The sequence below is a fragment of the Vipera ursinii genome (genome assembly GCF_947247035.1).
Source record: "Vipera ursinii genome assembly, chromosome: 4".
In the NCBI taxonomy this organism is placed as follows: Eukaryota; Metazoa; Chordata; class Lepidosauria; order Squamata; family Viperidae; genus Vipera; species Vipera ursinii.
This window is the reverse complement of record NC_139514.1, coordinates 49867705-49891007: the sequence shown is the minus strand read 5'-3', so window position 1 is coordinate 49891007 and position 23303 is coordinate 49867705. Positions and strand designations below refer to the sequence as shown.

The 23303-nt window shown below is 35.5% G+C and overlaps 1 protein-coding gene across 2 annotated transcripts in view; it reads left to right on the top strand.

Annotated features, from left to right (window-relative positions):
• The window catches only part of GRIK1 (glutamate ionotropic receptor kainate type subunit 1), a 161636-nt gene that overhangs the window by 84333 nt on the left and 54000 nt on the right, over positions 1-23303 (top strand). For both annotated transcript variants that reach the window (XM_083361817.1, XM_083361816.1), the window contains exons 2-6: positions 282-449; positions 7910-8167; positions 13963-14144; positions 17963-18016; positions 22468-22641. In XM_083361817.1, coding sequence (XP_083217943.1) covers positions 282-449; positions 7910-8167; positions 13963-14144; positions 17963-18016; positions 22468-22641 — 836 coding nt within the window. The remainder of the gene's footprint in view (positions 1-281; positions 450-7909; positions 8168-13962; positions 14145-17962; positions 18017-22467; positions 22642-23303) is intronic.

Below are 23303 nucleotides of genomic sequence, written 5' to 3'. Positions count from 1 at the left end.
TCTGGAAGGTTACAGCAAGGATGCTGATTGTGTGCTGCATATGACCCTCTAGCCATGTAACTAGCGCACAGTCTAGTGTAGTGTTTCTCAATCGCAGCAACTTTAAGGTGTCCCCATGTTGGCTAGGGAATTCTGGAAGGTAAAGTCCATGCATAGTAAAGTTGCTGAGATTAAAAAATGCTGATCTATTGAATACTTTGATACCCAAGAATTCCATAGTGTTGATTTTATAGCAAACTAGAATTAGGATAACTTTTTTTCTTGTCTCTCTACTTTTGCAGGGGGAATATTTGAAATGATGGAAAATGCACCTGTTAATGTTGAAGAACTAGCTTTCAAGTTTGCAGTGACCAATATTAACAGAAACAGAACACTGATGCCTAATACTACATTGACCTATGACATCCAGAGAATTAATCTCTTCGATAGTTTTGAAGCCTCAAGACGAGGTAACTATCTCAGCACTGTATGCCTTATTGAGTGCCCATTTTTTCTCTTAAATTTCTCAATATTTGCAGTAGTTAATCCATACATGATAACTCCATTTAGTTAATTAAATGTCTACTTCTCTCCCAATGCTCGCACACATACTGAGCATTGTGTAATTATCTGAAATGATTCAGTTTTTTGTGTAAGAGTTAAAGTAGTTACAAGTGCTGCAATACTGAAATATCTAGAAAGCTACATTAAACTTTTCTTGGCTAATATTTAGCTTTGTGATACTAATAGATTGTGACAGAAATTCAAACATTTCCTTACTTGCAAATGGAATTCTTTCTACTATTTTGAGTATGTCAGGATTTTAAACCTTAATTTGCATTCGTAATAGCATCTACATCCTAAAGCTCACCACCAGAAATATTATTTTTAAAGAGATATTTAATCTCTACACACTTCCCTTTGCCTATGGCATTGTTGTGAGGATTTGCTATATATTTTCAGTTAAGCCCTTCTAATTAAATGAAAGTATTGACAGAAAGATTTCTAAAATATAGACTTGCTCAAAATGATATGGGCTGAAGTTTATTTCACTTTTCCAAGTGTGGTATTCTTTAGGTCTATCCCCAAATCCTGTTATTTATGCTGGATAAGAATTTTGGAAATGAAGACCAACACTTCTGGATTCCACAAGATTGGAGAAGATTGGTCTGCATTATAAGTTCAGCCTTAAATGTTTTAATCTCAAAAATATAAAATATAAAAGTAGAACTGAAGGGTTTAGCATTTAAATTAACAATTAATAAAGAAAAAAGTTAGATTTAGCTCATTTTATTTTAGAAAAATAAAAACTGCATTTAAGCTAAATAATAATTACATGCCTCAAAACAGCATGGCAAACATGTTAAATATAATGGCTCATAAAACTATTAGGTATGCAGAACTTTAGAAGCCATTATTTATTGAATAAATTGGCAAACAGATCCTCCCCCTTCTCTGTATACTGCAGTCTCCATTTTGTTTTTTGATGAGACAAGACTTTTGGTGTATTGTTACCTTTTCCAGAAAAAGATAAATTGATTAATTACCTGTTTGTCAGGCATCCTGGGGAACCAGATAATAAACAGCTAAATGTGTCTAACAATTTGGGAATGAAATATAAATACTGTGTGAAGACACAATTGTTCTCCTCATATCTTTTATATCCAATCTTCTCTCTGCCCACTCTCTGTTGATTGCAAGTACTTCACTTTTGCTTATGTCCTTATATAAAGTACCATGTAAGCTTATGGCAACAAATAAATAGTAAACATGTTAAAAAAATTAAAAATTAGTAATATTAAAGGTATTAAATAAAATTACAGTTTTGTAATTCTATTGAATGAGCAGCTAGGCTGTCACTCTTGGCCAATAATCTGCTATAATTTTCTAAATATTTGTAGGCCTAAACACTTGGCTTTGGGATCTCATGTTGTGGAAAGGAAATGTTAATAATGAACATTAATAATGAACTTTTAAAATTATAACCTGGGAAACAATGATTATAAAACATTAACTAAAGACTTGAGACTATAAATATAAGGTGCAAATTGTTAGAAATTGATGTGATTTAAATCCTTTTAGCTTTTAAGGATAATTTTTCATAGTTTTAAGTCTCCTGGACCATGAATGTAATTTGTCACAAAAAGTACCCATTAATGTTATATGTTTTGGGGTTAATACAATATGTACAATTCATTAAAATTATCATGAATTCAGCATATGTTTTTAAATGCTAGTAATAGGTTGCTCTTTAGTTTTTTGTTTTATTTCATTGCTTTCAATCTAAGAATTCTTAAGTTTATTAAATTCATAATCATTATTGTTTTAAAGTGCTATTGAACTGTTATTAGATTTATTTTTTAAATTGTTTGTGTTTTTTGAAAATTTAATATTTTTCTAATATATTTAATTTCCTAAAACATATCATTTATAAATACAAAATTCTTAATAATAATGGAACTGTTTTTAATGTTGAACATTTTCTTGTTCTAGTTGAGCAGTTGGCTTTTACATAGTAGATTAATATATCTTATTCAAAATCAGCCATTATAATCTTTTTTCCATTTTCTACTTAATTTCCTTTGTCAATTTGGATTATTTTTATTCCAATCATACCTTATTCTTCTAAACTAAAGAGCCAGCTATTGCAATTTTATACTATGTATTGTACTAGTACAATTATTTCAGTTGTTTTATTCATATTCTTGTTTTATCCTCTTGTTTTTACAGTTGTAGAACTCTAAAAGTTCTAAACAGTACTAAGTTCTTTTTTTTCTCTGTAAAATTAAAGGTTTTCATAATTGCACCCCAAACCATTTGTATTTCATGAAGGCATTGCCACTGTCCCTTCTAATTTATATCTGATTACTTATTTTATTGATTTATGCTCTGAGATCAAACCAATTATATATAATTATATAATTGTCACTTCAACAGCTGCCTGCAATTAGTGCAGGTTCGCATCCCACCAGGCTTAAGGTTGACTCAGCCTTCCATCCTTCCGAGGTAGGTAAAATGAGGACCCAGATTGTTGGGGGCAATAAGCTGACTTTGTAATAATGCCACTTGGGGGGTGGGAAGCCCTAATAAGCAGGCATATACATAGAATGAAGGCTATTGCTAAGCACATTGATTTGTGCTTTAAATTGTAAGCCGCCCTGAGTCTTCGGAGAAGGGCGGGATATAAATGGGATTAAAATAAAAATAAAAAAATAAAATAAAACAGTGGGATGTGCGGCATATAAATTTAATAAATACATCTGAAGAATGATCCCTATTTTTAGTATTTCAAAGTTTTATTAGTTTCTCAATAGAGGAATAATTAGTTAGGGCGAGGGTTGTAAAGTAGCTTAGTTTTTATCTTGATAAAATTGCACGTCTCAATTTTTCCCCCAGAGTACATGCATTTTGAAGGACATTGTTCCTAATTTAGCTTTACAAAATTAAAATTCCTCTTAGTTTAGTATCTTGGGATTCTAGGATGTGTGTATCCAATGTCCTTATCATATTAAGAAAAATTGTTCAGACATTTAATTCAAACATCCCAAATACCTTTATTCTAAGTATATATTAGAACCATTCTAACCATGTAATGTTATGAGCTTTACTGGCAATAACATTAATGTAGAACATTTGCCTAGACATTACCTTAATTTGATCAGACATACCTGCTGTATGTATCATAATGAAGATATAGCCTTCTCTTATTCTTTTTCAGCTTTTGCTTGATTGGTTTTATTGATGACTTAATTGTGTCAGGAACTTCTTTAGATTTATGAGATGTTTTAAGTACAATCATATACCCTTAATTATCTTTGTTGTCATTGGAGATATATAATAAATCACATGAGACTTAGCTATTCCTTTATTTTATGTTTTTATACTAGGCCAGCAACTATATTCCTTCTATACTTAAGGTAGCTTACCCTATTATATGAATCCCAATCTTGTATTTATAAAGACTATCAGTTTCTTTATGTCATTCAGTAAAAATTTGTTAGAGCATCTTTAGGCTACTAAAGTACACCTCAAGTGTCTCAATGAAGCAAAAGGTAAGGTTACACCTTATCTGTAACATTTAAATTATTGTTCAATATTAAAATTGCTAAAATTATAAACTTTTGCTGAAATTTGAAAGATAGGAATAATAATAATAATAATAATAATAATAATAATAATAATAATAATAATAATAATAATAAGCAATAGACTATATCGTAAAAAGGGGTATGAACTCTGGCTATAACATATTATTTGAACAGTGGTTGAAAGGATTGAAATTCACATTACATTATAATTTAAAAGAAAAGTTTTATAAAATGATATACCATTGGAATATGACTCCAAAAAAATTATCTGGAATATATAAAGGTACTTCAAATTTTGTTGGAAATGTGGACAATTAGGAAGGGTCATTTTTTTCATAACTAATTGCCTTGTAAAAAAGCCAGAAAATTTGCGGTTCAGATACATATAATGATACAAAGAATTTTAAAGACTAATATTCAATTAGAACTTTTTTGCTGGTACTATTAGACAATTAGAAAAAGTTATGGAAGATTATTTTCATATATGATTACCACTTTGAGACTACTATATGTGCAAAAATGAAAAGACTCTGAAATACCCACAATGGAGAAATAAATGGTTGGTGAAGAGGATGGAATTAGCAAAGATGTCAACATTAACTTGTTTGCTTAAAGAAAGATTAATGACTACATTTATTAGTGATCGGAAGTCTTTAATGGACTTTTTGCTGAAAAAAAAGGAAACTGGTTATTTGTGGATTTGATGATTAGAAAGGATAGAATACAAAAATAAGGAAATTATGATGTCATTTTAGAGAGGATAAAAATAGAAATGTACTTATAACTGTTAATATTGCCACTTTACTACATTTTTCTTTCTTTTTTTCTTTCTTTCTTTTTCAGTTTCTTATTATTTCCCCCTATTCAGTTTGTCTTCAGTTCAAAATTTGCACTGCTTTTATTCTGCTAAAAACCTCTTAAAAATAATAACAAATAAAATAAACATAAATAAATAAAACTCATCTTTATAATCTCCTCCAGGCTCATTAGATTGAGGTTGGATAGGAAAGATCTAATACTGGATACTTATTTGTTCAATCTTCCCAGTGTAGATTGAAAACTGACATTTTCATTAATTTTACTCAATATCTTATTCTCGACACATATATTATAGCAGGACTTTTCAAACTGTATTCCACAGAACTCTGGGGCTCCACAAGAATTTGATGGGTTCCACAAGAGAAAAAAGTTTGCTCAAGCACAGCCAATTTTCTATCACCAGAGAGTGGACTTGTGATTTGATTCTGGGATTTGAAACAATTTGAAAATTCCCTTATTATTTCATTGTGCCTGTTAAAGAACTTCTGAATTTTCAAGGAAGAAGGGACAAATGCATAGCCTCCAACTTTAATCAGATTAGTCTGCTGATGTTGCCAAAAACATTAGCAAAGTAATTTAATATGCTCTAGGTGTATAACAGTTCTATGTCAATCCTCTGTCAACATCTTGTAATCAGTTTCTGAATCATCTTGAATAATTGTATTATGCTGGCTGATCTTGGTTCATAAGAACAAAATCAGGTGGTTCCTAGATGAGTACCTATAATACCCTCAATTCAGGAAATGACAACCCACAGAGCACATACAATCCTATAGCACTCTTTCACTGTACTGCCAAAATTGGGCAACAAAAGCAAACAATAGTCCAATGCTGTGATGACAAAATAAAAACGATAGTATAGGCTGATTTTCTGAGGGTTCTGAGTGTTTAAAAGAAGGAAAAATAATAGTCAGGCTCAAATTATCCTACTTTGGAAACATTATGCAAAGACCTAGCTTTCTGGAGAAGGCTCTACTGCTGGGAAAAATGGAAGGAAAGAGAAGACGACAACCAAGAGAAAGGTGGATAGAGTGGATATGAATACACCATTGGAAGACCTGAAAGACCAGATTAGGGACAGATTGTCATGGAGAAAATCTATCAGTGTGGTCTCTAGGAGTCAAAAATGACTTGCACATAAGTCACTCAATGCACATTGATTGCACATAATCAATCCATCAACCAGTCAAAATTATAGAGTAGTTAAATCAAATCTTCTTAAAAAATAGAATGGTATCCATTTATATCTGGAGACAATATGTCAGACAAAATTGTTATTCGTAGTTATACCTAAAAATGTTTGTGTGTGTGGAAAAACTGTATATTTCCACTGATATTTCAAACTCTTGTTAACTTTTTAAATATATTGTTACTTTCTGTGTGTATACAATGCAGAAAATGTGTTTACATAGGATAATCCAGAGTAGAAATTAGAATTAATTGGAATTAGTGTATCTATGATTACATGAAAATGATAAAGCAATTACTCTTATCTGTTCATCAAGATATATTGAAACCTTTACTCATAAATATTATATTCAAAATTGGGTTTAGATCAATAAAAATTGTTATAATTGTTTTAAAATTCTGAGCTTAGGCCTTTTTTTGAAAAATTCTCAACAAACATAGCTGATTAAATAAACTAAAATTACTAGATGTTGACATTTTAAAAACTTGATTCAATGTTTAATACTAGTGTACCTATAGTTAATATTTATTTAATGTATTTATTTAATTCAGTTTATATACCGCCCTTTTCCCGAAGGACTCGGCGGTTTACAGGGCAAAATTAAAACAGTACAATATAAAAATTAAAATAAAATTAAATTAAATCAATAGCCCTAAAAAGTTTAAAATTAGAATTTAAAAAACCTTAAAACCCCTCAGTCCAGGCCAGATAACTCAAAAAGCCAGGTTTTTAGGTCCCGGCGAAATGAACAAAGGTCGGGGGAGATCCGGAGTTCCACCGGCAATTGATTCCATAGGGCAGGCACGCCCACAGAGAATGCCCTCCCCCTGGGGATCGCCCGCCGGTACTCCCTGACTAGCAGCACCCTGAGGAGGCCCTCCCTGTGGGAGCGCATAGGACGATGGGAGGTTTTTATAGTTACATTTATATACCGCCCTATTCCCTGAGGACTCAGGTTGATGCTGGCAGCAGGTGCTCCCTAAGATAATCTGGACCCATGCCATTTAGGGCTTTACAGGTCATCACCAGCACCTTGAATCTCACCCGGAGGGCAACTGGAAGCCAATGCAGCTCACGGAGAAGCGGTGTTACACGGGAGTATCAGGAAACTCCCATCACAACTCCCGTGGCCGCATTCTGCACCAGCTGAAGCCTCCGAGTGGTCCTCAAGGGCAGTCCCATGTAGAGACCATTGCAGTAGTCTATTCGGGAGGTCACGAACGCATGAGTGACTGTGCGTAGGGCATCTCAGTCCAGATAGGGCCGCAACTGGCGCACCAGGTGAACCTGGGCAAAAGCCCCCCTGGCCACGGCTCCTATATGATCTTCCAAACTGAGTCGTGAGTCCAGGAGGATGCCCAAGTTGCGGGCCCTATCAATGACTTTCTGTTCTTAATTCCATAAACATCTCAGTAAAATCAAAATATCTTGCCAAAGTGAATATTTTTCTGAACTCCCATAATTAGATTAAAACAAATTATGATACCTTGGGTAGCAATTTACCAAGTATTTATTCTTAGAAATTATTTCACTGCTATTGCACTGTTATATATTTGTAACTATTTTGCCATTCATAATTTTTTTTATTTAATAAGTATGTTATTATATTCTTGGCTGACTCATATCTTCCATCAGAAATGGAAGATTTGAATCCAGCCCAGTTTAAAGGTAATAAGTTTAAAACCATTTTTTTAATTTCTCTTATTTATTTTGTATGATGAATTTTGTGCCAGGAAGCATCATTGGTTAATTTAAAACAGTGAAGCACTGATTACATAATTCCCTTTTTTCTGCTGGGTAATTACTTTTCCCTCCTTCCCCCCCCCTCTCTCAGCATGTGACCAGCTTGCTCTGGGGGTAGCTGCACTATTTGGACCATCCCACAGCTCATCAGTCAGTGCAGTACAATCTATCTGCAATGCACTTGAAGTTCCACATATTCAGACACGATGGAAACATCCAACAGTGGATCTCAAAGACTCTTTTTACATCAACCTCTATCCAGACTATGCAGCCATCAGCCGGGCAGTTTTAGATTTGGTGCTACATTACAACTGGAAGATAGTAACAGTTGTATATGAAGACAGTACAAGTAAGTACCGCAAAACATTTAAAAATATTATATTAACGGAAATACTCCTGATTTTCTGCCTGCATAATTATTAGATGAGAACTTGTGGAAGCATTATGCCTTCTTCTGCTGTATTCACCATAAACAACTATGGTTGCAAGAAGACCAGGCTGGAATTAGTCTTCAGCTACAGAAATTCAATGGTTGCCCTTGGGCTAATTATTGACACTCAGCCCAACTACCTCTTGCAAGAAGGAAAAATCACTTACCACTCACTTACCCCACTCATCTCTACCTTTTAAGCTGCCCTTCACTCTGCCACTGATGCTAGACCTGTTGCCCCCACTATCACCAGCTGACCTTCTCTGTCTTCTTCTTGCTACCCATGAAATATGTCCAGCTGAAGCAGCTGCTGCTCTTTGTGAGGCCTTCATCAGGTCTTTGTGACATCACCACACCTTGCAAGGCCTCCAGGAGACCTCCATGATTCTTCATAGTACCTCATCACAGAAGTCTCATGGAGGTGCTTATTGTTTAAAAACATTATTTATAGTTGTGCTCATTATGCTTTTTGTTTTGTCTCATTACTATTTGATGCTGGTTATATCTTTTTATGGAAAATTTGTCCTTTAGATACTTGCCTGGGGATAAGGTCCATTGTTCTAAACAGGAAATGACCACTTACACAATTAGGGATGAATTGGAGGCACAATAACTATCACTAGCACTTAGACTTATATACTACTTCATAGTGCTTTACAGCACTCTCTAAGTCAGACATGTCAAACACAAGGCCCGGAGGCCGGATGCGGCCCGCGAAGTGGTTTCATGTGGCCCACGAAGCCATCCTGGAAACAGTGAGGGAACAGCCCCCATTGCCTTGGCCCTGGCCCAGAGACCCTCCTTCTGCCAGAGACCCTCAGATCTGTCCCACTCCTGCCCAGGCCTCCATAAGGCACCCTTGATGCGAACGATGTAGAGCTGGCCATGCCCATCCAGTAGGCCATACGCACTCTAGCCACACCCACCCAGCAGGCCACGCCCACCCTGGCCATACCCACCTGGCCCCGAGGGCAACCGCAATGCTGATGCAGCCCTCAATGAAATTGTGTTTGACACCCCTGCTCTAAGTGGTTTACAGAGTCAGCAAATTGCCCTCAGCAATTTGGGTCTTCCTTTTACTGACCTCAGACCCTAACCCTAACCCTCAGATGGATGGAAGGCCGATTCAACCTTGAGCCGGTGAGAATCAAATTGCTGGCAGTGAGCTGAATTAGCCTGCAATACTGCATTCTAACCACTTAACCACTGCCAATAGAGGAAAGTGGAATAGACATTCAATCAAGTAATCCATAGGTTCTATTTTTATTTTTTTCCTGAAGGTTTGTCGGCCCATTTTTGTATCTATTGTAAATCTTAGATTAATTTAGGAATATCAAATTCTTTTAATGATATTTTCCCTACATAGCACTTATATATTATTTCTTTGTTTGTTTGTTTACTTTTCTTTAGTCCAAAGTAGGGATTTGAATCCAAACTCAGACTCTATTCTTGAAACGGGAAGCTATGAAATATCAGGGAACCATATCAAGGGACAACATGTCTGAAATTTATCAGGAGGAGGAAAAAAACCACCCAATGATATTAACTACCTTCTCCCTTCCCAGCATGCAACATATAGGAGTGGGAAGCCCTGTTCAAATCAAAGCTAGAGCATATCGCAAAGGGATAGATCCCTTCTAATCCTAATGACAAGATCACATTTGCATCAGACGGGCTCTCATTTACTTTTGGAGCTAAATGGGGAAAAAACCCAAAAGGATAAGGGAGGAGGCTGAAAAGTAATACAATCTCTTCTTCCTTTTAATGTATTTTCTTGCCACCTCAAAAAATACATTTGTAGATATGAAAAGAGATCTGTAGGCATTATGGATTAGACTTTTCCTTAATTAATCCATTTTCTCCCATTAAAATTTACCAGCAGCTATAATGTGTATTTTTCTTCCTGAGGACACCATATGATAAAGGATATTTTTGAGCCAAGAAGTCTCAAACAGTAATTACAGCAGATATTACTATGCATTTCTCTGTTGTTATAACTTTCAGGAATGATTAAAGAGCTTCTTTGGTAATAGAAGCTTAAGTTAGCCAAGCTGTCAATTTGCAGCCAACTTGCATATCTCCCCTTATATTCAAAGTCTTTTCAGGGGCCCCACAAACCTGATCCAGCCAAAACCAGATTTGTTTAGTGCTTCTACAATTTTCACTTCAATAGTCATAATGGTTTGTATTTTTTATTAGCTTGTGGATGTTTAAAAACTGAAAGAAGAAAATCAGCCTACCAGGAAAAAAAGTCAGTTTTATCAGTTCAGTCTGAGGCCTTGAGCAAAGACAATAGCTGGCAGGAGAGCAATCACTCCGGCACATCAGAGTAACTAGAGTGATACTTTATGCTGTTTTATACATCAGTTTGCATTCTATTAGTGCAGTTCTTATGCTGCAGATGTTAAAGGGAACCATACAAAGCAAAGTAAATGGGTCCATTCACAAATCTGCTGAAGATTCATTGCCATAATTGCCATTTTTTAAAGGGTTCTTTTAGGCAACTCTTGCTTGTATTCAAACTCTTTCTTTGCAGGCTGTCTTTTGACTTAATATGAAAAAAATCTTAAATATGTATGTGCACGTATATGCACAAAGGAAGAATTATTTCCATGCATGGTTGGAACAAACCAAAGAGTTCTATACAGATAGTCCTTGACTTATAACTATTTGTTTAGTGGCAGTTTGAACTTACAATGGTAGTGAAAAAAGTGACTTAGGACCATTGTTCTCACGACCATAACAACTTCCCCATAGTCAATCAAAGTTTGGATGCTTGGCAATGGGCATGTATTTATGATGGTTGCAGTTTCCCGTGGTCATGTGATCTCCTTTTGCAACCTTCTGACAAGCAAAGTCAATGGGGAAGCCTAATTCACTTAGCAACCATGTTACTAACTTAGCAATTGTAGTGATTCACTTAACAACTGTGGCAAGAAAAGTCATAGACAGCTGTTTTGCTTAGCAATAGAAATTTTGGGCCCAATTATGCTCATAAATCAAGGACTACCTATATATAGTCACTGAATTTAGCAAACCAGATCCATTCATGTTTGTAACCAGATTATTCACCCTTCCTTACAGTTAAGCTAGAAATATTCAGCTTGACATTCTAGACTACATCTGTCTGCCCAAGATACTGAATGTGACCCCAAGAATTCTGCAAAAGTTCTTATCAGATTTTAATTTTAAATATTGCAAAAGAAAATAAAGAAGAACCAGTTTGTTCTAGTGGTTAAGGCAGTAGGCTAGTAAGCAGGAGGCTGTAAGTTCAAGTCCTACCTTAGCCACAAAAGCCAGCTGGGTGACTTTGGGCCAGTCACTCTCTCTCAGCCCAATTCACCTTACAGGGTTATTGTTGTGGGGAAAACAGGTGGAGAAAGTGTGTTGAATATGTTTACTGCATTGAGTTATTTGTAAAAATAGTAAAGGTGGGATACAAATAAAATTAAAATATTAAATATCATTTTAGAAACTGCAGGTATCATGTAAATAAAATCAAATTCCATTTTAAATGTGCTTCTATTTTTTTGGACTGGAATATCATTTAGGGTTTAGTAGCTTTCTCAATCTGAAAAAAAGGTGTGCATTTGGATGTAATAGCAATAGTAATACTTTTGGTAATACTTTACTTTTTGAGGAAACATACAGAATATTCAACTGTGTGTACTTTCTCCAGCATCCTTTCCACTTTAAATTTCTGCATTTGATACCTGTGCACTATTTTTCCTGTGTAGCACCTCATTATGTTTTCATTTCTTATTTAATTGTTTACAGAAATGTCACAGAAGTCATGCATAAAATGGGAAGTTGTTTGTCAGCTCTGGTACCGACAGTCACCTTGTATAGACCACCTTATTCCCTCTGCTTCTGTCCTTGGCCAAAGCTAGCAAAACATCAGGCATTTCTAACCTAGTTGTGCCATAGTTTAAATGTACGTCCCATCCTTTACCTTGTTAAAAAGGTAAAGGTTCCCCCTCACATGCGTGCTAATCGTTTCTGACTCTAGGGGCCGGTGCTCATCTCCATTTCAAAGCCGAAGAGCCAGCGCTTGTCCGAGGACATCTCCGTGGTCATGTGGCCGGCATGACTAGATGCCAAAGGCGCATGGAATGCTGTTACCTTCCCACCATAGTGGTCCCTATTTTTCTACTTGCATTTTTTACGTGCTTTCGAACTGCTAGGTTGGCAGAAGCTGGGACGAGTAACAGGCGTTCATTCTGTTACGCGGCACTTGGGATTTGACCCGCCAAACTGCCGACCTTCCGATCGACAAGCTCAGCGTCCTAACCCACTGAGCCACCGCATAACTCCAATCTTTCTGAGTTTCATTCCCTCTATAACCTGGGAGTGACTGTTCCACTTCTCCTTTGCTAAAACCACCACCATTATGTCTCCTTCATTTTGATATCTCCTTTTGAACCTTGGATTTCTGGGGCATCATTTGGCTGGCTCCCTCATCTTACTGCCTATCTTGGTATTGCCGAACCTGGCCCTCTTCAAGGTGTATACAATTCCAACTTCCAAAATTCCCTAGGCAGCAGGGCCATTGTCCATGGTACTAAAGACAACATTTGGAACATGCCAGTGTTGGGGAAAACTGACCAGCAAAGAAATTGAAAGCAAAACATTTCCATATTAACAGTATGCAATTAATAATGTTTAAGAGTCAATTAATTTTACATTGCTACCCTTAGGTCCTTTTCCCCCTTTTCTTTCTTTATTTTAATCAATAGATAATTCTTTATTTGCTATCACTTTTTCTGTTAGTTATATGTCCCTATTAAAATAAAAAAGTGCAAAAAATTTTTAAAAATAAAAAATATTGCTGAGTATTGCAACAGTTCACTTGCTGAATTTTTTTATGAAATGTTATTCCATTTATTTACTATTTAATTGATCTTGGATATTTAAGAGGGTTTTTATTGTAATACTTAAACTAGGGTGTACTTATATGAAACACATGAGCTTCTGAAATATTTTTCCAAAGTTTGTCATTAAATTTTGATTTTTTATGTCAAATAAAATTATGAAATATACAACTTGGATAATCACCATTCCTAATGCAAAGATAGCAAATTTTGTCATAGCCCTTCCCACTGTTTGGCTATGGCTTTCTATATATTATTCAAAGTCTACATGGGGATTGACCTTGCACACCCCTGTTTTAAATAATAAAATTCATTTAACAACAACAACAAAACCCCTCCCACTGGCTGGAAAAAATAAATTAAGAGGGAAAGCTAAAAAATGTATTTGTCTGATAGTCCTATAAGGTCTATATGTAGAAAAAGAGTAAATACTATATAGCCCTAAAATAAATTGATGCATTTTCCAGCCAGTGGGAGGGGTTTTGTTGTTGTTGTTAAATGAATTTTATTATTTAAAACAGGGGTGTGCAAGGCCAATCCCCATGTAGACTTTGATTAATATATAGAAAACCAAACAAAAAAAAATTCCAACAACCCCAGTAAAACTCTGTGATATAGAGCTTTCCCAAAAACCTTGTTTGAAAGCATATCTCATAAAAGTTCAGAAAAGGGAGAAAAAGAATCTATAAATTTTCTCAATGAAAGATGTGATCAGTCTATCAAATTAAGCTTTTAGTTGGTGCAAACCTGAAATTTATTGCAGGACAGTGAATTTAAATGCTGAATATAAATGGCAGCAAAAATTCATTAACCAGAAATGAATGATTGGATGTCATTTTCTAGGTCTAATTCGTCTGCAAGAGCTCATCAAAGCCCCTTCAAGGTATAACATTAAAATCAAAATACGCCAATTGCCCTCTGGAAATAAAGATGCTCGGCCATTACTCAAAGAGATGAAGAGGGGCAGAGAGTTCTTTGTGATATTTGATTGTTCACATGAAACAGCAGCTGAAATCATGAAACAGGTAAGCAGGAGAGAAAGGCCCATGTCATCTGGTTTGCAGTTGCGGGAAAGCACAGAATTATTTGGCGGGGACGGTGTTAAGCTGCTGTTGACTACCATAATCGCTCTCTGAGAGCATGAAAGTTCTTTCAGTCTTCCTGACTGAAGGAGAAATCCCTTTAAAAGTTATGATCACTGTGTAGAAGATACTGAAAAATTGCCCTCTGGGATAGCACTCATCACAACAGATATAAAGATTATGCGTGTCATAAGCCTAAGCACTATCTAAATACCCGATTCTGTACATTTCGTATGGCAGACATCTGATATAAAAAATGATGGATGGCAATAAATAACAAACTTAATTTTGTCCAACGGCTAGTGACAGCTATCCTAATATATAACTTGTTCCCCCATGGGGTCATGCTTGACAGTGAAAAGTTTAAAAATATTCCAGAATTTGTTGCATGCTCCTAACATGTATTTTTGCCAAAGCTATATCCTAGGTTTCAATTTTATGGATACAGTTTCTTGTTTTATGAAGAATTATATTTGATTATTGTTTGCCTGGGAGCTGCTAGTGTGAGCAAGGTAAAGGCTGCAAACAAATTTGTTCAAAATTGTGGCAGGTTAACAATCAACGACATAAACACAACTGCAATAGGCTGATGCGGGCAAAAGCAATAATTAAAATGGGAGGCCTCTTGGTCAAACAAGTGTTGACAGGTGGTTGAAATCTTATCTCTAGATCAAAGTGTCAAGACCCATGTCTCTGAGATTCAGATAGTTTACAGTTAAATGTTTAGGTGTCTCCACTGAATCCTACTGTATTTTGTATTTTTAGAATCCTTTGAACCTTTGAATTTGTAGGAAAAAACTAAAGCTATTTGTACACAAAGCAGTTATTCAGGCATGGCTGAGGCAACGTGTCATCACTGATGTTCTGTCAGCACATGATGTTGTTTGATGACTGAAAAAATGCTGTAAATTACTAGTGAAGAAATTAATTAATATTAGCATTTGGGATGTGTGTATACACACACACACACACACACACACACACACACACACATGCCTGCTGAGAATATTATTAATGATTTAAATCAAGCTAATCAAAAACATAAAAACCCATATAAACAGCAATGATTTATCTATCTAATGTAAACTAGAATAGAGGCCTCATTAGAAACTTCTTGAATTTTTTTATGGACAGTGATTATAAACAGATGCAAGGTTATCATAATGTGTCGAAGTTATATATCATCTAGACAAGACTAACCTGTTCTGTACATTTTCAAGGTAATATGAATAGCTAAAGGAATTAAATTTTCTATAGCGCTAGCAATAACATGATTGATATCTAAAATAAGCAAAGCTATATATTACAGAAAGCAGTATTCAGCTTTTGGTATATTTTAAATTCTGAAACAAATATTAGTTGTTTAGCCTAATCACCTAATAAATAGTTGATCCCTTAATTTTATAAATAATTCCAATCATTCTAAAATACTAATATAAACCATGTATAACTAGACTTTTTAACTCTCATGTAGATTTTTTATTTTTAAATTTCATTGGTCTACATGTTTGTTTTGCAACACCAGCATACATTGCATATGGAGTCTTTCTCCGTAGATGTTTACTCCCATAAACTGTTAGGCAAAGTTCAAGATAACTCAGACTGAATATATTATTTCATAGTATATATTGTAACAATTAGGGAGATGTTGAAAATACCTTGAGATGTTGAAAAACCGAACCTTTAGTAATCTTAACATATGCCCAGGTAAAAGTTGCTATCAAGATTATTGATAGTGCATACAGTGAAAATTCACTCAATTATGAATGTTCATTCAAGAAAGAATTCATGACTGAGTGTCATAGTATGTTCACAAAACTTACTCAGATGGAGAATATAGAACATATTTGAAGCAACATTTTGAGGAAGCCATATAGGGAAGGAGACTTACATGTTTTATCAGAAGGGAGGCTGGCAGAAAGTAAAGACGATGTTGCTCCATTTGGCATTGTTCATGCTTATCATTAGCATGCTGGCCTTGACAGAATACCTCTGAAAAATGTGACTTCATCCCAAAGCCAATCGCTAGATGTTTCTATGTGCATTAGAATGACAGCAGCTTCCTTCCTACTCTTTCCACAAAGTGCAAATGGGATGCCTATATTAAATTGGTTTCTATGGGTAGATAATAAAGAAATGCTCTCTATTATTCTTTCATTACATGGGGATATAGGATTACTAAGTGAATGCCGCAAAAATCAGTGACCTGCTGTAATTACCTTAGAAAGTAGGAAAGGTCTGTATATGCTGGTAGATACTTTGATTGATTGATTGATTGATTGATAATACCTGAAGCATATGCATGATTCATGATATCATTATTATATTATTAAAATGTAGACCTCATCATTCAGCTTTGTTTTATCTTATGAGTACCCAAAGGGACCCTTTGGAGTTCCAAGCTATAAATATTCCTGAATCTCTTTGTGGCTTATCCAGTTATGTATTTTGTACATAATATCTGATTGTTCTGTCAACTGGACTACCATATATTTACATTAAAAGCCTGAACATAAAAAAAACTGTTCCATGATAACAGTATGAGACTGTCATCATGAAAATACAGTCAGTCTGCACGGTAGATGGAGCCCAGACTTCAATACATCAGCCAGCTATTTGCTGTTTTGAGGGTTAAAACTGACTGCTTTCCCCAAATTAAACATTATTACTTTGATGAAGCTTTACCTAAAAATAAGCAAGCTTTATTGGAGTAATAATGTTTAATTTGGGGAAAGCAGTCGGTTGTAACCCTCAAAACAGCAAATAGCTGACTGACGTATTAAATAAAGCTGGTTCCAAATCTTAACTTAATCATACATAATGGGAGGTTAGCATCCTGTTGTGGGTTTTACATTTCTCATGTTGATTTTATTAGTATAATACAGAACATTATACAACATGTGCTAAGGATTCAAATATTGTCTTATTTCATTGGTGTTCATTTCTATGCCTCTAATTTAGAGAAAACAAGACATGTATACTACCTGAAGAATAGCGAATGGCAGCTTCCCTTGTTATACAAAGCCAGTCAAATTATTTAGCACCTGGTAGGGGAAGGAATTCCACTGACACCCTTTCCTTTTCCTGGCAGTGTAAATACAATGATAATAAATTTAAAATCATTGCTGTTATATCCTGACATTCAAAAGCCACTTCCTCAGGTAGCTGTTTTATTCTGCTGACCATGAACTGCATCAAAGATTTTTACTTTGATATTTCTACACTCCAGGTCAATTTATTTACCTTAAAGTTAAATCAAAAAGTCCTCATCCAAAGGACAGCAGTTGATGATGACTTGTCTGTGGTTATCATAATTATTGCAAAGCCATTAATAGTATAAATAAATAGGCATAGATTCTTCAGCTTCATGCATACTGCCTTGCATTACTCCTTTGCGCTATTCCACAGTCTATGAGGATAATGTAACAGTGTTGTTTGGTATATTAGACCCTGGGGTTCCACTTACTGGGATTCTTTAGACTGAGGCATAAAGAGAGAGAGAGAGAGAGAGAGAGAGAGAGAGAGAGAGAGAGAGAGAGAGAGAGAGAGAGAGAGAAAGAGAGAGAGAGAGAATAATGTGAATGTGGACAATTTTCTATGATTAGAGCTTTACTTCTGGCTCAGAAGAATTTTTTAAAAAAAACACCTGATGGATTCTGCAGTCTGAAAGAGTTTAAAAACTGCAGCATTACAGAATCAATTATTATTACCTGTGCTGTGTTTTTCACTTTGGTTCATCTCCCCACTTTGTTCTTTCTCAGATTCTCTCCATGGGAATGATGACTGAATATTATCACTACTTTTTTACAACTCTGGTAAGATACTTCAGTTACTCTTTGTACCATTACCACAGAAATAGCTGAAGAGCTTCTTTTATGTACAGCCATAGTAAATTTCAAAAAATAAAATTCTGCTAAAAAATGACAACAGCTTGTAGTCAGATCTTGGCTTGGCATATCCATCACAATCAGCAATTCACTCACTCTGTTGTCATCTCTCTTCAATCTGCTAATTAATTCAGTGAAGAACTCACACTTTAATACTGTAGCATATCCTTGAAAATATTGGGCAGGAGAAAAAGACCAAAGTTACTGGTCTACTATTAAATTTGTAATGATTTGGTCATAGAGTAATTATCCCCAACTAGGAACTCTAGGAACATGTGATCAAGTTGGCTCTAAACAATACACTTTTATAATCAACGTAGATGGAGTATGTCCAGTGGGTGAATGCTGAACTAGCCTTCCTTAAGTTTTCCATAGGACTTCTCTAAAATTGAGGGATGGGTCACAAAATCAGACCAGTATCCTTAATTGTTTCTGTTTATATTTTAACTGGATTAAAAACACTACCATTGTTTAGGTTTTCAGTATGTTATTGTCTTAGAGCAATCCATATTATTCAAGAGTTTTAGTAAATGAAGGCAGAGATGTTTCAAAATGAAAGCAAAGGCACTTCTCAAAGAATTAGTACATATCAGTGGGTTATCTTTTATGAACAAAAGTTGACTATAAAAACCAATATTGTTACAAAAAACCTATTTTAATATCTTTTAAAATTATTATTAATAATTTTCATAAATGTTACATTCTCACATTGAGAAGACATTTAAAATAAACAGAAAGAACCATTTCTTTTTTTTTCTTTCCTCACTGAATTATTTCTATCATTGTGAAAAATGAGAATGTTCTACAGGTTGTCCTCGACTTATGATCACAACTGAGCCCAACATTTCTGTTGCTATGTGACTTTTGCCCCATTTTATGACTTTTCCTGCCACAGTGGTTAAATGAATCACTGCAATTATTAAGATAGTAACACAGTTGTTAAGTGTATCTGGCTTCTCCATTGACTTTGCTTGTCAGAAGGTTGCAAAAGGTGATCATATGACCCCAGGACACTGCAACCATCATAAATATGAACCCGTTGCCAAGCATCTGAATTTTGATCATGTGACCATGGGGATGCAGCAATGGTTGTGTGAAAAACCATCATAAGTCACTTTTTTCAATGCCATTCAGTTCAATAAAAGAACTGTTGTAAGTTGAGGACTACCTGTAATTAAAGCCAGAGCATACAGTAGTATCTGGATAAATGGATGGATGGAACGAAACTAAACATATTGTATTATTTGCCTATGAAGGATAAAAATGCTAAATATATGCTGCTCAGAGCAGCTGTAGATAGATGAGAGAGAGAAGGGGGGAGTGGGGACGGGGATGGAAAGAGAGAGAGAGAGAGAGAGAGAGAGAGAGAGAGAGAGAGAGAGAGAGAGAGAGAGAGAGAGAGAGAGAGATAGAGAGATATTGAAGGGGTTCCTAAACTTTTTACCATCAGAGCTCCTTTAGTGTAATTTTAATATACACACCACCAAGATGAATACAATTGAACAATGAATACAATATAATTAAATTAAAAGTCTGCATTTCCTCAAGGGAGGAACACCTTACAGTTTGGGAAAGCCTGATTTCCATCATCTGAAAATGTGCTTTGCCTACTATAATTTATTATATATTATTATAATTTATTAAACAATCACAATATTCCAAACAATGGGAATGGTTAAACAGTTGTCAGACAACACTGATAATATTGTTTCATGAAAATTAATATAACTGGAACTATAGATTTTTACTATAACAAGATATTTTTCATGAAACAAATTTCACACCCTAACAAATGATTTATACTTTTTCATGTTGTGTTATTTATGACATGATGTTGAAATGTGTCACACAAATTAATATCACATAAATTAGTCCTTATATTCCTGCTTTGCTCACCTCTAAATCACATGGAACTGCTTCTTTGCTGATCTAATACATACATCAGATAAATTGACAATAATTTACCCTTGTAGCAGGCAAGAGAAATGCTGAGCTTCTAAATTGTAAAATTATATTGTTTATAATGTTGTTGACTTTTTCAAGGGATGAACCAATCAATTTGTCATGATTCTCTCTCTCTCTCTTTGTGTGTGTGTGTTTGTGTGTGTGTGTGTGTGTGTGTGTGTGTGTTTGTAGCAGAAACATTATTATAAAAATGTTATAAATTAGCATATATATTCCAGGGCACCTTGCTTAGAATATAATATTGCAAATATCTGGAGTTCCGGGTTAACACAAATATTTATTTATTTTTTATTTATTTATTTTAATTCCATTTATATCCCGCCCTTCTCCGAAGACTCAGGGCGGCTTACAAGCTTAGCAGTAGCCTTCATTCTATGTATATGCCTGCTTATTAGGGCTTTCATACACCCCCCCAAGCGGCATTATTACAAAGTCAGCTTAATTGCCCCCAACAATCTGGGTCCTCATTTTACCTACCTCGGAAGGATGGAAGGCTGATATCTATGATATCTAATAAATCATATTCAGCTCATCATTATTTAGATTTAATAACATATGCAATGTCTAGAAAACTTGGTCAAAAATATATATTCAATATCAGTAGGGATTTGGCAGAAATTGTGAAAGGCAAAGATCAGATTTCACATTTAGCTGTATTATTTCAGCTTTAAGTTTACATGGGTGGTATTTGTTGATAGAAAATAGTATTTTCTATTTTGGACAATTTCAGTTTCTCTGCTCAAAGAATAATACAAGGATAATTAATTGGAAGCTACATAATTGATATAAAGCCCTACTAACCCAGAAGGTCGGCAGTTTGGTGGGTCGAATCCCGAGTGCCGCGTAACAGAGTGAGCGCCTGTTACTCGTCCCAGCTTCTGCCAACCTAGCAGTTTGAAAGCATGTAAAAATGCAAGTAGAAAAATAGGGACCACTACGGTGGGAAGGTAACAGCGTTCTGTGCGCCTTTGGCGTCTAGTCATGCTGGCCACATGACCATGGAGACGTCCTCAGACAAGCGCTGACTCTTCGGCTTTGAAACGGAGACGAGCACCGGCCCCTAGAGTTGGAAACGACTAGCACACATGAGTGGGGGAAACTTTATATTTACCTTAGGATTAATGGAGGAAGCCTTGCAACTGTTTGACTTTCATGTGATGAGGAAATACATGTATATTTTGAGAAGTGCCAGATGAAATGTTAGGAGATGCCTCTCCAATAGTACAAATCTATAACCCTTTTATTTCCATATTACACAGGAACTGCAGGGAAGATGAGCCAACTCCTTCTGCTTTTACATTTACTTGAATACCCAAACCTCCGTAAAAATCTATTTTTTTTTGGTAATTGGTGTAGTTTTGTTAGAAATATATTGGATCCTGTCTCAGCAACCCTTGACTTGGATGAGGTCACTCTGAGGTTTCCTCAGTTTCACGTTTTTATCATTTCAGAAATTAATGGCTAGTATATCAATAGTGATGATATATTAATTTAATCAAAGGGTCAATGTTCATTTCCTGTGATGTGAGCATGGTTGCAATATCCAAATATTAGCTCAGTTGAGATAACTATTTCTAAACCTTGAACATTTTCAACAGATAAGATTTTCAGATTCAATGAAGACACCTTTTCCCAATAAGATATCTCACAAAAGTATTGAACTTGATTTCCTCTTCTGGGTGACGTGCTTTGCTGCCTCAGGCAATTGGTTTGTTGTGATGTCAAGACAGTTGGCAGGAAGGCTTGGTTAACCTGGCCCAATTGGCAAGTACACCATCACTGGCATCAGTGGGTGTCAGCCTGAGGGCATATTGCCCAAAATTTGTCATGCTGACAGTACTTGGAAAATAATTTCTGACTTGGCCTTTTGCAGGAGGGAGGGGTAGCTTTCTGTCTGAAGCATTTTATAGAAAGACTTTCAGTGTTGGCCATGGCAAGCCGTGGAATGTGAGTAGAAAAAGAGGAATCCCAGAACATCTCATGTAAAATCTATGTACAGTATAGCTCAGGAGGTCACAATATTAATAGAACATGGTGAAATAGATTGCATCCTGGTAGGCAAAGCAGTGACACAAGACTGTGTACTTTCCTCTTATTTTTTCAACCTAAATGTTGAAAATTATTAAGGGAACATGAATTGGAAGAAGATGAGCGTGGAACTTTGGTAAGAAATCAAGGAAAAGAACATACACATAGCCTAAAACTTCATGCATGCTGGCTCTTCGGCTTTGAAACGGAGATGAGCACCGGCCCCTAGATTCGGAAACGACTAGCACGCATGTGCGGGGGAAACTTTACCTTTTTAACCCAGTGTGGTACTTTCATACTACTAGATTGAAATAATACAAAATTATTCCTTTTATCTTTAACACCTTGGGTTTTTTTTCTTTTGTTGTTGTATCACCAAAAAAAAGGATTTGTTTGCACTAGACCTGGAACCCTATAGGTACAGTGGAGTCAATATGACTGGATTTCGTCTGCTCAACATTGACAATACACAAGTGGCTTCTGTTGTTGATAAGTGGTCAATGGAAAGATTACAGGCACCACCCAAGCCAGAGACTGGACTCCTGGATGGCATGATGACTGTAAGTGACAAAACACTGCCTGAAATGAAACAAGAAGTTATATTACTTTAGTGACAAGCAAATTCTAAGTGAGTTAGTGAGATAAAAAGCAATAACTTGAAGATTATTGCAGCTGCTCTGTGTTCATAGGCAAAGATATGGTTATATTAACGAGCTGCATAAGATTTGGAGCATCTTTGGAACCAATGCAATTGCAGTCATGTTAAACCAATTGAAATCAGGCTGCAAACTGATTCCTTTTAAGATGCAATTAGTCCAAAACTTCTATAGGGCAAAGTGTTCTGTACAGAAAGAAAGTTAGGAGAGGCTAGTTCAGGTAGATGAAGTTCATGCTGTATTTTTATAGATGGCTACAATTGAGCCATAAATGGAAATAATTTTGCAAAAAGTAGCCTTAATGCCTTTGAACAATTCTGTAGTTCTTTGAACAGTTCTGCATTTTTAGCAGTGCTGTAGAAAGTGACACAACCCAGAATCTGCTCTTTAGAGTACAAGGCAGTGTTTACCTGCAAATGCATTGAAAACAATGTTAGTCCAAGAATTTCTGTTATCATAAGTGCATGATGTTTCACTTAATGACTATGCCTCTTAATACTCAAGTTGCTGGTACCAATTGTGGTCAGCAAGTGAGGGCTACTTGCAGATGCATCTGTCTGATGTTG